General features: G+C 41.4%; 1 protein-coding gene across 4 annotated transcripts in view; it reads left to right on the forward strand.

The window, feature by feature from the left end:
- AGTPBP1 (ATP/GTP binding carboxypeptidase 1) overlaps positions 1 to 23,076 on the forward strand; it is a 171,614-nt gene that overhangs the window by 107,856 nt on the left and 40,682 nt on the right. For 3 of the 4 annotated variants that reach the window (XR_012639595.1, XM_074953170.1, XM_074953171.1), the window contains 6 exons: positions 10,412 to 10,499; positions 11,297 to 11,441; positions 12,576 to 12,729; positions 13,510 to 13,690; positions 16,811 to 16,940; positions 18,573 to 18,704. Coding sequence is in view for 3 of the 4 variants with exons in the window: in XM_074953170.1 (XP_074809271.1) it covers positions 10,412 to 10,499; positions 11,297 to 11,441; positions 12,576 to 12,729; positions 13,510 to 13,690; positions 16,811 to 16,940; positions 18,573 to 18,704 (830 nt within the window). In the remaining variant the exon portion in view is untranslated. The remainder of the gene's footprint in view (positions 1 to 10,411; positions 10,500 to 11,296; positions 11,442 to 12,575; positions 12,730 to 13,509; positions 13,691 to 16,810; positions 16,941 to 18,572; positions 18,705 to 23,076) is intronic. The other variant, XM_074953172.1, reaches the window with a different exon arrangement.

A 23,076-nucleotide genomic window follows, 5' to 3' on the forward strand; every position in this document is an offset into this window, starting at 1 on the left:
CTCATAATATTTCATGTGGTGATGTCATTACAATTATTTTTTGAGTAAAACTGAAGTATAAGAATGCTGTTCCAGGCTCCTACTAAAATTGTGGTAAGGCTATTATCACAAGGTGCTGGAAAAGAAAAGCTGAGTTGTTCTACATTGCGCCAAGAGGATGAAAACTGGGAGCCATTAAGGCCCTCCTTGAAAGTTTTTGCATGTTTTAGTAAATGAAAATAAGTGCAAACATTGTCAAACAACTTTGTCTCCTGGATTTTGGGGATTTATGTATGAGGGAAAATGTCATGTTACTGAATGTAATCAGTAAATCCATGTAGGAGACCAGAATGAGCTGTAGGTTTAAGTGGAAAAAAACTCAAGTTCTCTTTTCAAAATTGTTTATTTGCATCCCCACTTTGGAAATGTTCATACTTCCCATGTGATATCTGAAATTTCTAGCCAGTAGTGTCTGTTGGGGCTGGGCATACACTCTTCCAAACTACATGCTGACATAAAAAAGAGCATGGTCCCCACTACTGTTCTTTTCTTCCATCCACCAAAGGATCAGTGGCCTTAGAACACTTCCTTCATCAGTCTTTCTTTTTTTTTGTCCTTTTGGGCATTTTCCTGGTTAGTTTAGTTTTTTTAAAAGTTGTTTTTTTCACCAGTGTCAATGTGGCCATCCAGAGCTAGTTTTTCAGCTCTTGTGTTTTTCAGCCTTCCTGTGCCTCTGTACCAGTAGTTGGGTCTGCAAACCTCTGTGGCATTATTAAGGCAGACTTCAGGTTCTGTGGTTCTTGTGATGCCACAGTGTTGGTCACAGACAGCTCTGTTCAATGCCTTCGGTACTTGAGTGAAAGATCAGACCTAGATAGATGTTCCATCTGTCTTGCCTTCACTTCCTGAACCTGGAGGAGCACAAAGAACCCATCAAACTCTTTCTAGTGGAGGATGCTTGAGACTTAGTTGGCAGTCTTGTACTGAATGTTAGGCATAGTCTGTTACTCAAAAGACCTGAACACCAAAAGAGCCTGCTTGTGACATGGATCAAAGCGGAATGTAAAAATCAGTGGGAAGAGCATGAAGCCCTGCTGTTTAGGCCCGAGAGTCCAACTAAGTGTGAAGCTATTCTCCGTTTCTCTGGATAATCAAATTGAAAGGTAAATAGTGTTTCTCTGAATCAGCTGTGCAGCTAGGCAGAAACGGAAGGCTCCATTTTGACTTATAACCCACCAAGAAAATTTCAGGTGCCCACTCAGTAGTTGCAATCATTGCAGGATAATACTTTTTCCACAGAGCCCATAATTAAAATGAGGGACTCATTGTCACAAGAAGTTGTTTAGGCCAAGAATTTAGCAAGAACGCTCGATATTCTTGTTATCCATAGAAATGTCTAAACCCTCTTGTATTTTCCTATCAAAATTTTTGGAAGGAATATTAAACCTCCTGCCTGAAGGCTGGAGCCCAATCTCTAATGGAGGTTAGGATGGATACCACACCTCTGTTACACCTTCTGAAGCATCTGGTACTGTCCACTGTGGGGGACACAGGATAGCATGAGCTAGGCAATTTTGGTACTCAGACCTAGAGAAACTCCTTACCTTGCTGGTTCTGCCCAACCTGGACTCTCAGAACAAGGCCAGAGCCTGTACCCAAACCAGACATCCTTGCACTGGATAGCTTGAATGCTGCCTGGATAATGTCTTCAGAAAGAAGCTGATCTACTACTGTTCAAGACATCTTGCTTCAGGGTGGAAAACCTTTAACCAGGCCGATATAAAAAGCCAAATGAAAGAAATGTTTCTATTTAGGCAGTTCAGCAACACCTTTCTCCAATGGCAGCTCCAACTGCAGTGATATTAGACAGTTTACTTTCCCTGAAATATTTGGGTCTGTCTCTAAGCCTGATAAGGGTTTAGCTGGCAGTGATCTCTGCAAATCCTCCCTATTTACAAGACCACGTTGTCTTTTCACATCCCACAGTGAGGGCAGTCAGGACCAAGGGTCAGAGCTGGGTAAACCCTGAGGCTGGGAGTAGCAGAGGAGTCCATAGGTTCCAGGCCAGGATCAATACCAAGGTTCAGAGTTCGAGTCAGGTTTCAGGGGCTGGGTCAGGAGATGAAGTCCAAGTCAAGCTAGGGTCAAAGCCAGGAGTTCAGGAGCAAGGAGCTGGAATGGTCGTGTCAGTTCCAGGAGATCTGGGCTGGTGCCTACACATGTCCTGAAATACCTCCTTGAGTTTATATAGGCAAGGGAGCCAGTCAGAAGACACGGGGCTGCAGCCTGTCAGACTGCTTCCCATGGTCTGTGTCCACAGTTGGGCATGGGCAAGTGGAGTTCAAGCTTGTGACAGCTGCTGCTGGGTGGCAACATGAAGATGTCAGCGGCCTGGGAACTCTGCAGGCCTGGGTTCTAGACTTTACACTCCCCAGTCAGGAAAAACCCCTGCTTCTTGAGACCCTGTTTCACTATTGATTATATTGATGGAGTCTCCCTCTTCACCTACAGCTACCTGCTCTGTTTATCGGTGAAAACTGCCTTTCTGGTAGCGTTTTGCCTTTCAGATAGGAGGGATTCAGGTCCTCAAGGCCAGGCCCCCCGTATATGGTCTTTCACAAGGGCAAGGACTCCCTCGGGTCTCACCCTAAAGTTTTCTATGCAAGGCAGCTTCCAACTTCCTTGTCAATCTGTCGATTCACTTCCTGGTTTTCTTTCCTAACCCATGTTCTACGCCAGGTGAAATGAAACTTCACATTAGATAGAACCAGGCCATTCCTGTACACACTTTCTTTATGGTGTTTGCTGAAAGTTTTGAGACAACCCATATCATCCCAGAGACTAAGGTATGTGTACGCTGTGAAATTAAGTCAATATTATAGAAGTCATTTTTTAGAATCTATTTTATACAGTCAATTTGCGTATGTCCACACTAAGCGTATTAAGTCGGCGGAGTGCGTCCTCACTACCATGGCTAGCATTGAGTTACGGAGTGGTGCACTGTGGCTAGCTATTCCACAGTTCCCGCAGTCTCCACCACCCATTGGAATTCTGTGTTAAGCTCCCAATGCCTGATGGGGCAAAAACATTGTCGCAGATGGTTCTGGGTACATGTCGTCAGTCGCCCCTCTCTCCGTGAAAGCAACGGCAGACAATCATTTCCTGCCTTTTTTCCGTGTGGACGCCATATTGCTTTCAGCAGACGGTGCAGTAGGACTGCTAACAGTCGTCATCCACCGCTTCTGCTGCAACTCTGCTCTGCTGCTATTGTCTCAATAGCGAATTTCTCCATGTTGTCTGTCATGGGCTCCAGGGTACAGGTGTTCTTCCTCAGGAAATGTGTGCGGTGCTAACTTCCGCCTCAACTCTGCTCTCCTGCCCTCATGAATCCACCTCGCAGGTCCTCTCGTCATTCTCTATAAATATCTATTCTCGTGGCATCAGTCGTCAGCCACCGCTTCCGCTGCAACTCTGCTTTCCTGCAGACGCCATACCATAGCAAGCCTGGAGCCCGCTCAGATCACCACGGCATTTATGAGTATTGTAAACACCTCGCGCATTATCCTGCAGTATGTGCAGAACCAGAACCTGCAAAAGCAGGCGAGGAGGCAATGGCAGCGCGGTACGAGAGTGATGAGGACATGGACGCAGACTTTTCTCTCAGAGTACGGCAATTTGGACATACTGGTGGCAATGGGGCAGGTTTATGCCGTGGAACGCCGATTCTGGGCCCGAGAAACAAGCACAGACTGGTGGGACCGCATAATGTTGCAGGTCTGGGATAATTCCCAGTGGCTGCAAAACTTTCGCATGCATAAGGACACTTTCATGGAACTTTGACTTGCTTTCCCCTGCCCTGAAGCGCAAGAATACCAAGATGAGAGTAGCCCTTACAAGTGAGTGGTGATAGCCTTCTGGAAGCTTGCAACGCCAGAGAGCTACCGATCAGTCAGGAATCAATTGGGAGTGGGCAAATCTACTGTGGAAGCTGCTGTGATCCAAGTAGCCAATGCAGTCACTGAGCTGCTGCTATCAAGGTAGTGACTCTGGGAAATGTGCAGGTCATAGTGGATGGCTTTGCTGCAATGGGATTCCCTAACTGTGGTGGGGTGATAGACGGAACGCATATCCCTGTCTTGGGACCGGACCACCTTGGCAGCCATTACGTAAACCGCAAGGGGTACTTTTCAATGGCGCTGCAAGCACTGGTGGATCACAAGGGATGTTTCATCGACATCAGTGTGGGATTGCCAGGAAAGGTACATGACGCTCGCATCTTAAGGAACTCTGGTCTGTTTGAACAGCTTCAGGAAGGGACTTACTTCCCAGACCAGAAAATAACTGTTGGGGATGTTGAAATGCCTATAGTTATCCTTGGGGACCCAGCCTACCCCGTAATGCCATGGCTTATGAAGCCATACACAGGCACCCTAGACAGTAGTAAGGAGCTGTTCAACTACAGGCTGAGCAAGTGCAGAATGGTGGTAGAATGTGCATTTGGATGTTGAAAAGCACGCTGGTGCAGTTTACTGACTCGGTTAGACCTCAGCAAAACCAATATTCCCATTGCTGTTGCTGCTTGCTGTATGCTTCGCAATATCTGTGAGTAAGGGGGAGACGTTTATGGTGGGGTGGGAGGTTGAGGCAAATCGCCTGGCCACTGATTACATGCAGCCAGACAACAGGGCGATTAGAAGAGCACAGCAGGGCGTGCTATGCATCAGAGAAGCTTTGAAAACCAGTTTCATGGTTGACCAGGCTACGGTGTGACAGTTCTGTTTGTTTCTCCTTGATGAAAACCTGCCCCCTTGGTTCACTCTATTGCCTCTGCAAGCGGTGATTGAAGGGTGGTTGGCTTACAGGGAAGTAAAGTCACTGTTTAAAAATCATGCATTCTTTATTTATTCATCAAACAAATAGGGGGATGCCGAGGTAGCCCGGGAGAGGGTTGGGGAGGAGGGAAGCACCAGGTGGGGTGGTTGATGAGGGGAGGAGGGAAAGACAAGGCCACACTGCACTTCAAAACTTATTGAATGCCAGTCTTCTGTTGCTTGGGCAGTCCTCTGGGGTGGTGTGGTTAGGTGCCCGGAGTGTGCCGTCCCCGTGTTCTTGGTCATCTGGGTGAGGAGGCTTTGGAACTTGGGGAGGAGGGTGGGCGGTTACACAGGCTGCAGCGGCGGTCTGTGCTCCTGCTGTCTTTCCTGCAGCTCCACCAGGCCCCAGAGCATATCAGTTTCATCCCCCTCCAGTAGCCTCAGCATTGCATCCTTCCTCCTCTCATCATGCTGCTGCCACCTTTCCTCTTGCTCCTGCAACCTCTCATCTTTCCTGTCCTCGCGTTCATTTTCTGTTTTCCTGGACTCTGCCATTGTTTGCCTCCACACATTCTGCTGAGCTCTTTCGGTGCGGGAGGACTGCAGGAGCTCAGAGAATATTTCATTGCGAGAGCGGTTTTTTTTTTTTTCCACCTTATCTGCGCTAGCCTCTGGGACGGAGATAATAGGGGGAGCATTGAAACATTTGCAGCTGCGGGAGGAAAAAAGGGAGAGTAGTATTTAAAAAGACACATTTTAGAAAACAATGGATAGACTTTCTTTCATGGTGAACCAAGCTGTTAACATTACATAGCACATGTGCTTTCTGTACAAGGTCCATTTTGCCTCTTATATTGAGGGTCTGCCGGTTTGATGTGAGAGATCACACGCAGGGCCGGGCAACAGAAGTCGGCTTGCAGGCAGCCATGGTAAGCCGCAGTCTTTTGGCTTCTTCAGCCTCCATAATGGAATGGTTTCAAACAGCAGCGCCCTCCTTTCCCATACCAAGCACCCGTTGGGTTGGCCATTTAAAAGGAGGGGCTGCTGTTTTTGGGTTAATGTGCAGCACAAACCCAACTAAACCCTGCCTCCACCCCCAATCCAAGTCTCTGGAATGATCGCTTCACCCCTCCTTCCACCGCATGACTAGTATCAGGGACGATCCCTGCCAGCCAAATGCGAACAGCTCAGCGTGAACGTGCCCTCCTCTCCCCCCCACCGCATGGCTAAAAGTGGGGATGATTTCTTTTCAGCCACAGGCAAACAGCCCAGCAGGAATGGCCACCCCTTAATAATGTCCCTGGAGGATTTCTGCTCCATCCCCAGACACATTAACAGACTTTTCATAGAATTATAGAATATCAGGGTTGGAAGGGACCTCAGGAGGTCATCCAGTGCAACCCCCTGCTCAAAGCAGGACCAATCCCCAACTAAATCATCCCAGCCAGGGCTTTGTCAAGCCTGACCTTAAAAATATCTAAGGAAGGAGATTCCACCACTTCCCTAGGTAACGCATTCCAGTGTTTCACCACCCTCCTAGTGAAAAAGTTTTTCCTAATATCCAACCTAAACCTCCACCACTGCAACTTGAGACAATTACTCCTTGTTCTGTCATCAGCTACCACTGAGAACAGTCTAGATCCATCCTCTTTGGAACCCTTTCCAGCTACGCTTTCGGGTAGTTGAAAGCAGCTATCAAATCCCCCCCTCATTCCGCAGACTAAACAATCCCAGTTCCCTTAGCCTCTCCTCATAAGTCATGTGTTCCAGTCCCCTAATCATTTCTGTTGCCCTCCACTGGACTCTTTCCAATTTTTTCACATACTTCTTGTAGTGTGGGGTCCAAAACTGGACACAGTACTCCAGATGAGGGCTCACCAATGTCGAATAGAGGGGAACGATCACATCCCTCGATCTGCTCGCAATGCCCCTACATATACATCCCAAAATGCCATTGGCCTTCTTTTCCAGTGGCTGTACTGGCCGTGAATCCAGCCCAAGTCTTCAGGGCAAATTACTCATTAAACACACTTGCTTTTAAACCATGTATTATATTTACAAAGGTACACTCACCAGAGGTGCCTTCTCTGGCTTCATGGTCCGGGAGCCTGCCTTGGGAGGGTATTGGCTCTAGGGCGATGAACAGTTCCTGGCTGTCGGGAGAATGGTTTCTCCGCTTGCCTGTTGTGTCGTCATCTTCCTCGTCCCCAAAATCCTCATCCCTGTTGCGTGAGACTCCCCCCTTGCAGGTGTCCATTGACAGGTGGTGGGGTAGTGGTAGGGGCACCCCCTAGAATTGCATGCAGTTCATCATAGAACCGGCATGTCTGGGGCTCTGACCCAGAGCGGCCGTTTGCCTCTTTGGTTTTTGGTAGGCTTGCCTGAGCTCCTTAATTTTGATGCGGCACTGCTGCGGGTCCCTGTTATAGCCTCTGTCCATCATGCCCTTGGAGATTTTTTTTTTTCAAATATATTGGCATTTCGTCTTTTGGAACGGAGTTCTGATAGCACAGATTCATCTCCCCATACAGTGATCAGATCCAGTACCTCCCATTCGGTCCATGCTGGAGCTCTTTTGCGATTCTGGGACTGCATGGTCACCTCTACTGATGAGCTCGCCACACTGGCCAAACAGGAAATTAAATTTCAAAGTTCCCGGTGCTTTTCCTGTGTACCTGGCTAGTGCATCTGAGTTGAGAGCGCTGTCCAGAGCGGTCACAATGGAGCACTCTGGGATAGCTTCCGGAGGCCAATACCGTCAAATTGTGTCCACACTACCCCAAATTCGACCCAGCGATGTTGTTGATTGCAGGGCTAATCCCCTCGGGGAGGAGTACAGAAATCAATTTTAAGAGCCTTTTAAGTCGACAAAAATGGCTTTGTTGTATGGACAGGTGCAGGGTTAAATCGATCTAACGCGGCTAAATTCGACCTAAACTCGTAGTGTAGATCAGGGCTAAGTGGGCCTTGGTCTATATCAAGACTTGTTACAATCTGGATATGGAAGATCCCCCTAGACTTATTAGGGCTCAAATGGCCTCGGTGGCCTGCTTAGTTCACTTCCCAGTATCAGCAATAGGTAGAACAGCAACATGGAGCTTGAGCCACACATTTATCATTCACTATTCCTTGATACAAGCTTCCAGGTCAGATACTAGTTTGGGTAGCGCTATCCGACAATCATAGTTCACTTCTAAAAAACTAGGCAATTAGTAGTCATCCAGAGTGGAATCTGTGTGGAGAATCACTTGGAGTAAGACCGGATACGTAACACATAACGGGTCTTTGCAATGTGTTGTCCACATAAACTTCTTGTTCAGATTTTTTCTAAACTACTTCTGGCAACTCAAAAGTCATAATCCTTTCCCTGAAACCTTGCTATGAAATGTGTAAAATTCCTCTTAGAGCTAAGTGAACTATTCTTAACAAATAATGGACTCAAACAAAGTAAGTCCTATTATCTGCTTCCTAATTATTCATTAGCAAATTTTGATTTTTATGAAGTTGCTGGATAGTCCAAACTGACTGCAGGCTTGTCTGCTCAGTAGGGTAATGCATACTATGGGACTGTGATTTCTAAAGCACACTAACATGTTGCATATTAATTGCTCTGTTTAGACCACGGGTGGGCAAACTTTTTGGCCCAAGGGCCACATCTGGGTGGGGAAATTGTATGCAGGGCCATGAATGTAGGGCTGGGGCAGGAGGTTGGGGTGCAGGAGGGGGCTCAGGGCAAGGGGTTGGGATACAGGAGGGGGCTCAGGGCAGGAGGTTGGGGTGCGGGGTGTGGCAGGGGGGTTGGGGTACTGGAGGGGGTGCGGAGTGTGGCAGGAGGCTCAAGGCAGGGGGATAGGCGGCTCAGGGCAGAGGGGTGGGGTGCAGGAAGGGTTCGGGGTGCAGGCTCCAGTCCCGTGCCACTTACCTTGAGCAGCTCCAGGGTGGCAGCAGCACAAAGCAGGACTAAGGCAGGCTCCCTGCCTGCCCTGGGCCCATGCCACTCCTGGAAGTGGCCAGCATGTCCGGCAGTGGCTCCTGGGGGTGGGGTGGGGCGGGGCGGGGCAGGGCAGGCAGCTCCACTGCGCACTGCCCTCACCTGTGGGTACCATCCCCATAGCTCCCTTTGGCCGTGGTTCCCAGTTCCCAGCCAGTGGGAGCTGCAGGGGGTGGTGCCTGCAGGCGAGGGCAGTGTACAAAGCCCTCTGCCTCTCGCCCCCAGGAGCCACAGGGACGTGGTGCCGGCCACTTCCGGGAGCAGCGCCAGGGCAGGCAGGGAGCCTGCCTTAGCCCCGCTGAGCCACAAGGCTGGCAATCCTGCGGGCTGAACTGAACGCCCTCACGGGCTGGATCTGGCCCGCGGGCCGTAGTTTGCCCTCCCTTGGTTTAGACCCTGCTGCTATGCACTGAAGGTTTGCTCACATGCCAGTTCAGGTGTGTGGACTGAGATACAAGAAGGCTGAGACTTTCTATGAAACTTTATAGTGACAGTGGGTTAGATGTGACTTAAATCCAGGTTCTTACTGTTTTAGTGTCCATTCGCGCCACTACATTATTTTTAAATTACATTTTAGTCTTTTTGACCTATGCTTCTGTCATAAATATAAAGGGAAGGGTAAACCCCTTTAAAATCCCTCCTGGCCAGAGGAAAAATCCTCCCACCTGTAAAGGGTTAAGAAGCTAGGATAACCTCACTGGCACCTGACCAAAATGACCAATAAGGAGACAAGATACTTTCAAAAGCTGGGAGGAGGGAGAAAAACAAAGGGTCTGTGTCTGTCTGTGTGATGCTTTTGCCGGGGACAGAACAGGAATGGAGTCTTAGAATTTAGTAAGTAATCTAGCTAGATATGCGTTAGATTATGATTTCTTTAAATGGCTGAGAAACTAAGCTGTGCTGAATAGAATGGATATTCCTGTCTAAGGTTTTGCCTAGAGGGATTCTCTATGTTTTGAATCTAATTACCCTGTAAGGTATTTACCATCTTGATTTTTACAGAGGTGATTCTTTTTTACTTTTTACTTCTATTAAAATCCTTCTTTTCAGAAACTGAATGCTTTTTCATTGTTCTTAAGATCCAAGGGTTTGGATCTGTGGTCACGTATGCAAATTGGTGAGGATTTTTACCAAACCTTCCCCAGGAAGTGGGGTGCAAGGGTTGGGAGGATTTTGGGGGGAAAGACGTTTCCAAACAATGCTTTCCTAATAAATAAACCCAGATAAACATTTGGTGGTGGCAGTGGAAGTCCAAGGGCAAAGGGTAAAATAGTTTGCACCTTGGGGAAGTTTTAACCTAAGCTGGTAAAAGTAAGCTTAGGAGGTTTTCATGCAGGTCCCCACATCTGTATCCTAGAGTTCAGAGTGGGGAAGGAACCTTGACCGCTTCATTTGTACTTTGCTCATCTTGAGTCATTTTTCATTTAATATGTCTCTTGGCTGTTAGTTAGAAGGTGGTATGACATTCAATCTTTATAATGGACTCTGTAGGTTAGACTTCTATAAAAAGTAAAATGAATATAGTGTGCTCACATGAGACTGTATTCAGATGTGATCCACTGCTCATTAACTGTACAAACAGAATTCTATGACATTAAGATAAAAATCTAATGCATTTTTCTTAAAGGTATGCAGCCCCTCATGTATTCTGTTCAGGAGGCGTTAAATTCCAGGCCATGGTGGACTCGTGTTGGGACAGATATTTGTTACTACAAGTAAGTATGCCAACAAAAAATGGAGGTAAGCAAATCTGTGTTACATTGAAGATTAGAACAAAATCTAATTTACATGACTAGAACAAGCACATCCATGAAATTGTGGTAATTTACTTGTAATATTTCTATGGCAAAGCAGTTGTGTGGTGGTGGGTTTGTTTGGTTTTTTTTTTTTTAAGTTTTAGATGTTGACAAATGAATTTAGAAAATAAATTAAGTATTTTGTTAATGCTATGTTGATAAAATTTTCTGGGAAAATTTTATTAATTCAATAACTTGTGTATATTAATATTTAAGCATATTTTTATTAAGAATTTAACCTTAATACCTTTAATACTTTGCATGTGGTATTGTTGACTTTCTCCTTGGGATCCTGTGATGGAACCTCTTTCTAGGTATCACTCCTTTTTTTTTTTTTTTTTTTTTTTTTTTTTTTTTTATTGGCGAGATCTTTAGAATGTAAAACAGGAAAACTGCATATCTTCACAAATGGCCCTGTCATGGGAGGAGCTGTAGGGTCCCCACTTGTCATCCATTCTGTTCAATGGCTGTCTGTTTTGGTTCCCGCTTCCACCCCCACCCCATTAAAATTTCCCACCATTTCTACTCCAGTGTGCTGCTACCAGTACTAGCAGCAGTGTACACAACAGCATACAAGTGTAACCATCATGTGATCTCTCACTTCTCAGAGCCAGAGGGTTTTCATTATAGGTTCAGAAATGATAACATCTGATGTAGCAAAAATATCTACAAATCTCTAACACTTTTTTTTTATGTTGGTTTCACTTCACTTTTAGGAATCACTTTGCTAGAAGTTCAATTGCTGCTGGTGGTCAGAAAGGAAAATCCTATTACACAATTACATTCACCATGAACTTCCCACACAAGGATGATGTCTGCTACTTTGCTTACCACTATCCATACACGTATTCAACTTTAAGGGTGAGCGAATCCTTGAACTGGATTACTTGGATGTCCATTTATATTACTGTATCTCTTTCCATGAGAAAACACTGCTTGCTTCTAAATATTAGTTCATAGATATGAAAAGGGTACATAAATGAAAGCATATATGTTGAAAAGTAATAAAACACTCTCATCAAAAGTTCAAATAAGAAAGGAATCCATATGTTACAATATATGTAATTGGTTTGCTTGTTCTTTAGAACAAAAACTTCAAGAAATTTGACATGACCTTCATTTTCCCTATACAGTATGTCCGATGATTATAGGAATTACAGCTATATCAGTAATTGACTTAGATGTTCCCTTCTCTCCCCTTCCTTCCCCCAAAAGGCATTGAAAACACTGACAGCAGGAGAGTATGGATAAAAGTTGACAGCTGGATATAACTCCTGTAAAGTTGCCTAGAATGACGTTGTTTACCATGATGTAGATCTATCTCCTGTTGAAGTCTATTGGGAGTTTTTTCATGGACTTCAGGGGGAATTTGAGGCATACATGGCTAAGATGATAGAACTAGACTAATTTGACACTGTCTATCATATCTTATCTGTCTACTTACACCTTGCTCATTATTGATGTATCTGAACTACTAAGGTTAAGATTACGAAGTATTAAAAAGGAGACGTTTTCAGGATAATGAATTGAGTGAAACTGGGGTGTTGTGAGGCTTTGTTAATGTTTGTAAAGCAAAGTGAGATGCTTAACTAGAATTTGCAGCATTGGTTATATTAACAAAAGCAGATCTGGGACTCAACATATAGAATAGATCAATATTGAATGAGGCTGATCATTTGGGCCCATTCACAAACCAAGTGGCTGCTCCTTGAGGGAGTATCATCTGGTAGAAAACAGAATAAATGGGTGGCGCATAGAAGCAGAAAGTGCTCCAAAAAACATTTAAGAGAGACTCAAAATACTCTATACAAAAGAAAACATTATTCAGGTGTAGATGTAGTGGAAACCTAAAAGGTATTTCATGGCCAAAGTAGTGATGGGAGAATTATCTTCTATACCTGGAACAATAAAAATAAAATACTTAAATAAATCTTTATTTGTCATATACAAAATTGCAAAGGACTTAAGTACCTTTTCATCATTTTGGGGATGAAGATGCATCTTCAGAAATTGGAATCCATGCACAACCCTCAGCAGATCTATTTTCGACAAGATATGCTGTGTGAGACCCTGTCTGGGAACAGCTGCCCTTTAGTCACTATCACAGCCATGCCAGAGTCGAATTACTATGAACATATCTGTCAGTTCAGTAAGTATAAATTCTCTCTGATCCACTTAAAATTATGTAATATTAGCTCCTTCTAAAAATGTTAATGCTTCATTTGTCTGGAATTCTGTAAAAATAGCAAAACTCAGTTATATTCATGAAATTGCCAGGGGTTGGTCTGCTCACATTTAAAACAAACAAAACAACTCCACCTGATTCTTGAATAGTTAACGATAAATTTTGGACCTGCATGTTTTCTAAACACGATTTTTCTTTCCAAAAAAAAAAAAGTACTGTTAACTGCCAAACAAGATTTATTCTTATGCTAAATTTTTAAAATGTTATTTCAAGACAGTCCCTAATTCCTCATTCTTTAGCATTCTTCATGATCTCATAGCAGTTCTTTTTAGTGCAAAAAATGTATTTTCCATGGAGCCCATTTCATAAATATCACATAAGGACGTGTGACGGTACCACCATGTGGTCTCCAAAACACCCCATTTTTTTCTGAATTTCTCCTAATCTTATGATGAGAGGAATTTAAATTAGATCATGTAAGTTACCAATCATCAATTCTTTTAACAGATGGTGCTTATGTAGTTGTTTTTTCATGTTGCATTAAACTTAAAATCCATTGAGGCACTTGTGTAACAATCAATATTTATGCTAAAATCCTGTCATACTTCATCCCAAATTGATGCAAATGCATTTTGAAAAACACTGTACATCACCATCCACCACCTCGAGCTAGTTATTGTTTTCAGACTGTTATTTTAATTTACTTGTATTACATCTTGCAATTTTTGTGCATGCTTCTTTTAGGGAATCGTCCTTACATTTTCTTATCTGCTCGTGTACATCCTGGAGAGACTAATGCAAGCTGGGTTATGAAGGGAACGTTGGAATATCTTATGAGTAACAACCCCACTGCCCAGAGTTTACGAGAATCCTATATTTTTAAAATTGTCCCTATGCTCAACCCAGATGGTGTCATCAATGGAAAGTAAGTTAAACTGTGCTCACAGAAGTACAATTAATAAAAGTTCTTTCTATATCTTGTAATAAAAACGTCTAAATCTTGAAAGTAAAAATGCAGTAGTTTTCCAGAATTAACATACAATCAGTATTCATACTTGATTTTTCATATTTGGATTTTTAGTCTTTTTTTGAGTGGTTTGCTAGTTAACAAAACTACTATATACAAATCTTACTGACAAAAATATTTTCCTGATTTTCTTCAGTCAAACAATGGGTAGCAGGGTTAAAACAAATAGAAGGAAGTTCTTCACTCCACGCACAGTCAAACTGTGGAACTCCTTGCCTGAGGAGGTTGTGAAGGCTAGTACTATAACAGGGTTTAAAAGAGAACTGGATAAATTCATGGAGGTTAAGTCCATTAATGGCTATTAGCCAGGATGGGTAAGGAATGGTGTCCCTAGCCTCTGTCAGAGGGTGGCGATGGATGGCAGGAGAGAGATCACTAGATCATTACCTGTTAGGTTCACTCCCTCTGGGGCACTTGTCGGTAGACAGGATACTGGGCTGGATGGACCTTTGGTCTGACCCAGTATGGCCATTCTTAGGTTCTTAACATATGTACTAGTAATTTTAAGAGCCTGCATGATCCAGACTATGAAGAACGTACTTTTAAATGTAGAGTCTTTTTATATGCTGTCTGTGACTGATTTGAGATGGCACTTTTGTCTAAGAATTAACTGTGGCTTTAAGTCACAGCCCTGGGTACAAGTAGTAACATGGAATTTAATAGGGAGGCTTATGCCAGTGAGAGTGGAAAAGGAAGCGCAGCGTACATAGTGATGGGGCCATAGCCTCATCCATCGATGTCATGTGTACCAGGTATGCCACAAATTCATTGGAATGTTAGAACGCTACTGCAGCACAGATGTCGGAATGGAGGGCTAGCAGTGAAGTAATTCAACTATGACCCAAATATGTAGCCTAGGTTAAGGTTTATATACTGTAATGAATCCAGATTTCTCACAAAGCTGTCTTCTAGTATTTTTTTTATTGGTGAAGAATTAGTAGTGTAAATGTATTCCTATACTAGAACGTAATGCTATCTCTGTGTTGATTTCTCTGAATTTTACTAATTAAAATATTGTGCTTGTTTTTGTAAATTGCATTTATAAAAATAGGTTTCAGAGTAGCAGCCGTGTTTAGTCTGTATCAGCAAAAAGAACAGGAGTAATTGTGGCACCTTATAAAAATAAGTACCTTCCAAAGAACTTGCTTTTGCAATATGGTTTTCCAGAACATATTTTATCATAGTTTTTACATATGCACATATACACCTCACAAATATCTCTTGGTAGAACAATAGATTGGATGTGCTGTTTATCTGCCCTATATTCTCAGTTTCTTAAAGTCCCCAGATTTCTGGCTTAAAGAACACCAAATTGACACAATTTTATATATTGCTATTAACTAAGCCTACTAACTAAAATGTGTTATACAAAGATATTACAAATTTAAAAATAAAAAGGTCAAAATCCAACACATTTTACACATTCTCATTGAAAAATTAATAATCGTTACATCTAATGCAAGAAAAGGTGATGATTTATAATCTGTCTCAGCTAGAAGGATGTTTAGAAGTCCATTCATATTCAAACACCTTGTCAAAAAAAGAACTAAAGCAGGGGAAATACAATTCCCAATTTAATTCACTAAGGCTTAACCACAAGGTTCCACACTGCCATTCTTTAATATTAGTGTCGCCACCCAATTCCCAAAAGGATGGTCACAGATGTTTCAATATCATTTTATTAAGGAATTCTAGGAGAAGCTCAACTTACTACATTTGGCTACTAAGAATTTAGATGGAAATAGTTTTCTGAGGTTAAATCTATAATTACTCTTTAGTTAGTAAACATGACAGCAGGTGTGACTACTTGCTCAGAAAGTTTCTTAAAGGTGCTGACGTGTGGAACATAAATAGCCCCTGTGGGCTTCACAGCTGCTCGGTTGTCCCTTCGGCCATACTTACTCACAGACACTCCAGCAATCACTCACTGGTTTAAAAACTCCTGCTAATGCATGAATGCCAAGGATGTCTCTCTGTAGATTGAAAACCAAAAATCTGAAATAAAACACTTAAAATGGCTGTATGAACTTGTTAAACTTACAATACTACTTAAGTCTTTCTGAAACATTGCTTGCTGTAGACACTGATCTTCCTGGTTTCTGCTAGTCTTCTACTAGCTAGTTGGTCTCCTGAATGCTACCAGGCTTGCCTGTGACGGTCCTTGTATGTTGGCTGATGGGTTCCATATCCCTGTCAATTGTCAGTCAAAGCAGGGGTGGAGACAAAAGCCTTGTTTTAAGTTCTGTGGATTCTGGAGTTGTGATGGTGTATACAGGGTACATGAGTTATCTTTGAAGCTACTATTTTAAAGGTTCACAGTCATGCTTTCTTCTTGCTGAGCTGAATACGATTCCATTGAAGTTACCAGCCTTCCCATCCAGTTAGGTTTGATTTGATCATCTTCATGGATATCGGGATCTTTCCACAAATTAGCAAATAGTATGAAGAATTCTAGAAAAATTCAGCAGACTCAGCAAATCTATCACTGAATGTTGCTGACAGTTGACTGTCTATTTAGCAGTTCCAAAATAACAAATTGAGTAGACAAATTGTGGTCACAAGATCATGAACTAGGCAAAAAGGTTGAACAATAAAATCATTGACCATCTTACAAAAATTTAAATTTAAAAGGCTGCTATTTATAAATTCTAATTTAAAAAAAAAATTTTGGAACTGAATCTGTTGGCTTATCACACACATTCAAACATCCAGTTTTCACAACAGATAAATTTACTTCCTCTAATCTCAGAGCAAGTAAGTAGGCAAATATCTTTAAATAAAAATTTACTTCCCTTTAATTTTAGCTGATCCAAGTATAATATATTTGTAACAATTAAATTAACTCTTCTGCAAGAATAAAAAATGTTCTTAATACAAACTTGAATTTAAATCTCACTTGACCACAGAAATTGAGTAGTTGTGACACAGGCAAAATTTAAATTAGTGAGGGTAACTTTTAAAATAAAAGTGAGGTTATATTGTGAGACATACATTTCTTTATAAATTTGTCTTTCATAGCCATCGCTGTTCTTTAAGTGGGGAGGATTTGAACAGACAGTGGCAAAACCCAAACCCAGACCTTCATCCCACAATTTACCATGCCAAGGGCTTACTACAATATTTGGCTGCTATAAAACATTTGCCTCTGGTGAGTATGTGTGTTTGCCCAAAGTAGGCATTTCAGAATCATTTTAGCTTTTTGTATAGATACTGTCTTTCTCTCTCTCAGAGAAAATACATGTATAGGCCCTGGCAACTGCTTCACATGTTTACAAATGAGACTTGGAGGGTTCATCAGAAATTTCTGGAACTATTTCCGGTTGTATTGAACAAGAGCAATGACTGTGGTTAATGCTAAAAAAATATTTAATTATAACTCCCCAGTTTTGATTAATTCTTGAGCCTTTCAATATGGTGTATCTAGCATTTGTTATCAGGCATTGTTGAGTTAGAGGGTAGAAAAAAGCCTCATGTTCTGAACATCAGAGGGTGGGGTGGGTTTGTTTTGTTTTTAAGGCAGCTGTAGTAACGAAAACAGTTGATTCACAAAGTTTTACATGTGCTACATTGCTAGGTTTGAAATTTTCTTTGGAAATGGTTTAGTTGGAGTTTATAAAACAGCAATTTGGAACATATGCAATATGCCTAAACTTCATTGGTACTTATATTGTACAGTATATGTGGATAACTACATAAGTTCCCAATCCTGCCAAAATGTGTGCGTATACATAATATTGTACTGGTGAGTCATCACTTTGAAACCAATGAGAAGTCATTGCAGAATCAGGACCCAAGGGTCAAATCATGGTGTCCCTATAGGGTTTAATGTGGAAGGGAGAGATGGGATTCTCCCAGCCATTTTCGGTCTTCCTCTTTCCACTCTTCCCCTTAGGTTTCAGAGCAGCAGTCGTGTTAGTCTGTGTCCACAAAAAGAAAAGGAGTACTTGTGGCACCTTAGAGACTAACAAATTTATTTGAGCATAAGCTTTCGTGAGCTACAGCTCACTTCATCTTCTCCTTAGGAAGTCCAGAAGAGAGGAGCTCTAATCCTTATAGGAGGCACATGAGTGTAGAGCTCTTCCCTCAGTCCATGCACATTTTCAATTTACTTTTCAGTATGCAGTTAAGTTAGCTATGCATATATGTGTAACACAATCTTCCTTTAGTTGTGTGGTTTGAGTTCAGGAAAAATGTTCAGTCCATCAAAAATCTAGTGTGCATGCAGCTTTGAAAGGGTCATAACTCAATTTAACCATCTTATTTTTAATAGAACACTCAAAGGTACTTCTATAGCAGGATTCTTTTTATGCCAATTTTTTTAACCCCAGCCATTACAGCTGTAGATAAAGTTTTTAAAAAATGTTAAATAGGGTTGAAGAGTAGTTTCTTTCGCTCTCCTCCTAGTCAAAAATGACTGCACAGATTGAGTAAAACATTAAAAAATAAGAAAAGCTTTGGCAAAGACCAGTTTCTGTCTGACAGATGAGTTTTTCAGGAAATTATGAGCGAATGAGAAGAGGAGTTTGAACAACTTAACTCTAGTGGTTGTTGCTATTGCTTCTGCTGTGATAAAAATGTTAAGTCATGCACTCTGAATTTGCTGGAAAAAAAAACCCTATGCTTTCTTAATAAACAGGTTGATTGTATAATGTGCCTTTCATTTGCTAATGCTGTTTTTTTAGTATATGTAAATGAATGCAATTAGGCTGAGAAGTGAGGGAAATATATGATGCTGAGGCCTGTTTTTAAAACATTGCTTTAATTTCTCCAATTTTTGTAGGTTTACTGTGATTATCATGGCCATTCTCGTAAAAAGAATGTATTCATGTATGGCTGCAGCATCAAAGAGACAGTGTGGCACACTAATGTTAGCGCTGCCTCTTGTGACCTGATTGAGGACCTTGGTTATAGGGTGAGTAAAAGTTAAACCTTCAAGTAAGTTGTGAAAGTATAATTATATCTTGATTTCCTCATGTTGTTACTTTCCACCCCCCCAAATAAGAACAATGTTAATCTGGTCTAAAATGGAAAAGGTGTTTATGTACTTATGCTTTGTCAGAGTATTCATTCACAATAATAGGTGGCGTTTGCTTGTCCCTAGGCTATGTCATTCTCTAGGTACAGGAGATGGTGTGGGGCATCTGCAACATACAACAATTTATGCTTTGGGATTCGTGCAGTAAGACACATGCAGGCGCACAGATAGGTGTTACTGATTAATATAATTTACTCATAAATCATGGATCTAAACTGGAAGTAAAGTTTGATTGCTTTTACTTTTCTCTCTCTCTGGAAAGCGGCATGGGCAACTTTGTTTCCTTGTTTATGCTGTTCTCAAGCCTGAGCGACTGTGTCATTGTATAGAGTTTGATTACAGTCTCCCTGTACAATTTGCATGCACAGTATAAAAACAATTCCCTGACTTCCATAATACGTAGCAGATTATTTTTTCAGACATTTTTTCAAATAACTTCCACACACTTGTATACGCACCATGCTGCTTTACAACACTCCATGCCCACTTAAAACTATCACTATTTTTATGTTCATGAATGTTCTCGAACATTTTATAGAATAATAGTACTCAACTATGAAAGAACAGGTATCACATTTTGTTGACCTTTTAAAAAAGTCAGTTTTATTATAGGTATAATTACCTCAGTATTTGTAGCATTCCATATGCTTCCCTACTTTCTCATCCACAGAATACCTCAGAAATACTACACGTACTAAGAGACATTGTTTAATTGGTTTCATTATCTAAGACAATTTGGAAGTGTAAGGGGGACTGCTGTCATGAGGGAAAAAAAAACCAAGTAAACTTCTGAAAACAGAAAAGTATTCTGGAATCTAGGGAGGTATTTGGACAAAGTAATCAGTTATGTTGTGATACTTAACCTGTGCCAGTCAGAGGAATACTCTTTATATGTCAGGGAGTGCCAGACAGTTGGATTAGATCACTGTCATGTAGCCAGGAAGGGGAAACACAGAAAAACACCCTCTGAGAAGGAGGGATGTAGACAAGAGAGTCAACTGTCATAAAATAACAATTAAATAATCCTTCATTTGACACAGCTGAGTGTTTTATCTTTATTCTTCTAATTAAACAAGACAAAAAAAATTGTCTATTTCATTAAACAAAAGTGAAAGGTAGAAGTAATTCAGCTTTTCAAAACATTATTATTAACTCAACTAACAAACTAAGCAATACTTTTGTAGATTTTTTTGAAAAATGTTAAACTATGAACAGAATTATGAATGCTTCGATATCACTTCCATATAGCAAACACTTTTGTCATACTCTTTATTTATTCACTTCATTGATGGATTTAGATCAATTATTACAGGCAAGGCTAGTAGCATTGCCTATTATTAAGGCTGCTGAACACTTCCCATTGTTAGATCCTGTTTTCACTTACTTACAAAACTTTGCCCATTCGATCTGAAATTTTCCATGAGGATCTCTGCCTCAGTCTTAATTATTTTGGAAAATTTCAGACTAAAGAGTTGAGCCATTTTTGATAATGAAGCTAGGGAAAATATATTCTGCTCATACTAAATTTGCTAGGCCCCCCCCCTTTTTTTTTAAAGAAACTCATAAACAGGAGTGGAGTCTTGAAATTAGTCGGGAGAAGCCCTTTGTGTCAAGGATGTGACTTTGCTGATCCCCCTGAAAATCTGCCCAAGTTATAAATCTCTGAAAGAGTGCAATTTGCACATGCTTAACAAAGACTTGCTAGAGGTTCACAGCTAAATTCCCAGAAGATTCCATGAGCGCTGGGGCTGTGAGGAGATTAGCAGAACTGTCTCTGTAATTGCGACTCTCGGTTGCTGCAGCCTGTGCCAGGTCCAGACCCTGGAACAGAGAGCCGGGAAACTCTCTGGCTCTGTGCCCCTCCTGCTGACTCCTAGGCAGTGTGGAAGAGGCACCTGATCTGAATGCAGAGGGAGCAAGAGCTAAACCTGGTGGGAGATTGGGGGGTGGGGGGGAAGGGGAGGACATAAATTGGAATAAGGAGTTTGGGGAGGGGTGAGGGTTGGGACTAAAGACTGTCAGGGTTAGGATATGAGGGGAAAACTAGGAGTTGGGGGTGGAGGGAGTTGGCTGGGTAATGAGAATCTGACTGGGAGCTGGGTGAGAAGAGACTGGGACTAGGACCCAGTGGATTGGAGGAGACTGAGACCCAACTAGGAGCCAAGTGGAATACTGGCACTGTCTGGGCAAGGAGACTGGGAACACTGAATAGTTGCTCATTACATGAGCACCATTCATCTTGTGCACTGAAAAAGGCAGAGGTCCTGTGGAAAAAGTCGTTTATGATCATGTAATTAGACTGTTTCATACTGCATGCACACAAGGGGGCCTGTATTACGTTTGCATGGATAGCCTTAATTCTGGCATTTCCCAACTTTTGAGTGCTTGAATTTGCAACCATAACGTTTTAATGTAACTTTTGCAGTGTAATATTTTTCCAGTGCATTATTACTGCATAAATCCATTTGATAAGGATTTTTAAATTAAGAGTTCAAAATAACTTTTTTTTGCGTGGTCACAGTGACTGTAAAATAATCTTATCGTGTAGTTTCACTGCCACCTTGTGGCAATCACAAATATATACAGTTGTCTTTTTCTTTTTTACTTTGAGGATGACTTTTTTTTAAGGAGGCCCAATATCTGCACCTGTCTGCATACCTACTTTTTTCTTTACAGTTGTGCTCACTGATCAGATGACTGTACATGCAAATGGCTAGTTATGAATCTAACAAGTGCAAACAGTTATGCATGCTTTTTGTTGCTCAGACATAAAAAGACCCCCAAATGCTACTGGATTGTTTCCCTTACAATTTCTTAAGTGTGTCTGATTATTTACAATTTCATTATCCACTTCAGTCACTTAAATCTTGTCTACACTATGAAATTTCAGATATTTGCACCAGTTTTAGTAACAATGTAAGTACTATTATAGACCAGCCTTTTGAGTTTTTTGACAAGGGCTGAAATGTCTGCGCTGAGTCTATATCAGCACTTGAACCATTTGCTAATTAAAACGGGTACAGAATTTTTATAGAAGTGCAGTGTGTCCATACGGCTAGAAATGGAGAGAGTAGTCCTATCATATGGCCAAACAAATTAAAATAAGTTGAAAACGTATAACTTTTTTTTGCATCTGTCACACGTAGCAACATATTTTTGACTGAAGTGAAATCATTTCTATGAACTTTCCAAGAGTGAAGGATAAGGGTCAAAGAGAGAGAGACCTACAAGTGTACAGCTGAAATAAATGTAATATTTTCCAGCTACTGAAGAATTGAAGATACCAAATGCTGTTTAGCACTTATATGTACACCAAAACCTCATATTTTAAATTTAACAGTTGAGGTTTGTGGTGTGAGTGGTTATCTCTGGCATAATTTAATACAGCTGCTCCCAGTTTTCTTATTTTTATGAACAGATGCCTTAGGAGATCACCTGATATTTGAAAAGCTATTCTACTATTAGGTACGATTTTCAAATCATGTATGAGAATCACTCTCCAGTATTCTTGTTTAAATAAACTCTACACCAATATTATTTCCCAAGTGGTATAATCCCAAGGCAGTTTGTTTATATAATGTACTCAGTGCTTTAGCGTGCTGGGCTGAAATGTTGCTGAATAGTCTCTTCATAATAGAGCCTTTGTACATAACTTTTTACTCTAGCGATTTTGACTATTGCTTGTAGTTTATTTGGTTAGAACATTACAAATGATATCATCTGAATAAGTCACCAAATCCACATCAAATTGATGTGCTGTACATGTGAAAAATAGAGGAATTAATTTAAAGGCACATTTTTCAAATAAAGCCCCAGTTCAACATAAGCCTGATCCAGAGCTTATTGAAGTCTATGGAAAGACTCCCATTGATTTCAGTGGGCTTTGGATCAGGCCCAAATGCTTACGCATATGGCTAACTTTCAGCCTATCCCTGTTCGGCAAAGCACTAATGGTAAACTTGCACTGACTTTAAAGATTAAAATTAAACGCACATAGTTAAGTGTGTTGGACCTCAATCTAGCAAACAATTGAAACATGTACATACACACTGAAGCCTGTGAATAGTTCTAGTGAATTTGAATTTATTCACATGCTTAAAGTTAAGTGCTTTGCTGAATCAATGTCAGAAATACTATATAGTATTTTAAAATCTAGAACTTCCTATACATTGAAACTGAATATTAATCTAAATTACATTTCCCTTTTGCACTTCGCTCAGCTTCAACAATAAAAACAAATTAGTCGTGC

Source organism: Natator depressus, chromosome 5 (genome assembly GCF_965152275.1).
Source record: "Natator depressus isolate rNatDep1 chromosome 5, rNatDep2.hap1, whole genome shotgun sequence".
NCBI lineage: Eukaryota > Metazoa > Chordata > Testudines > Cheloniidae > Natator > Natator depressus.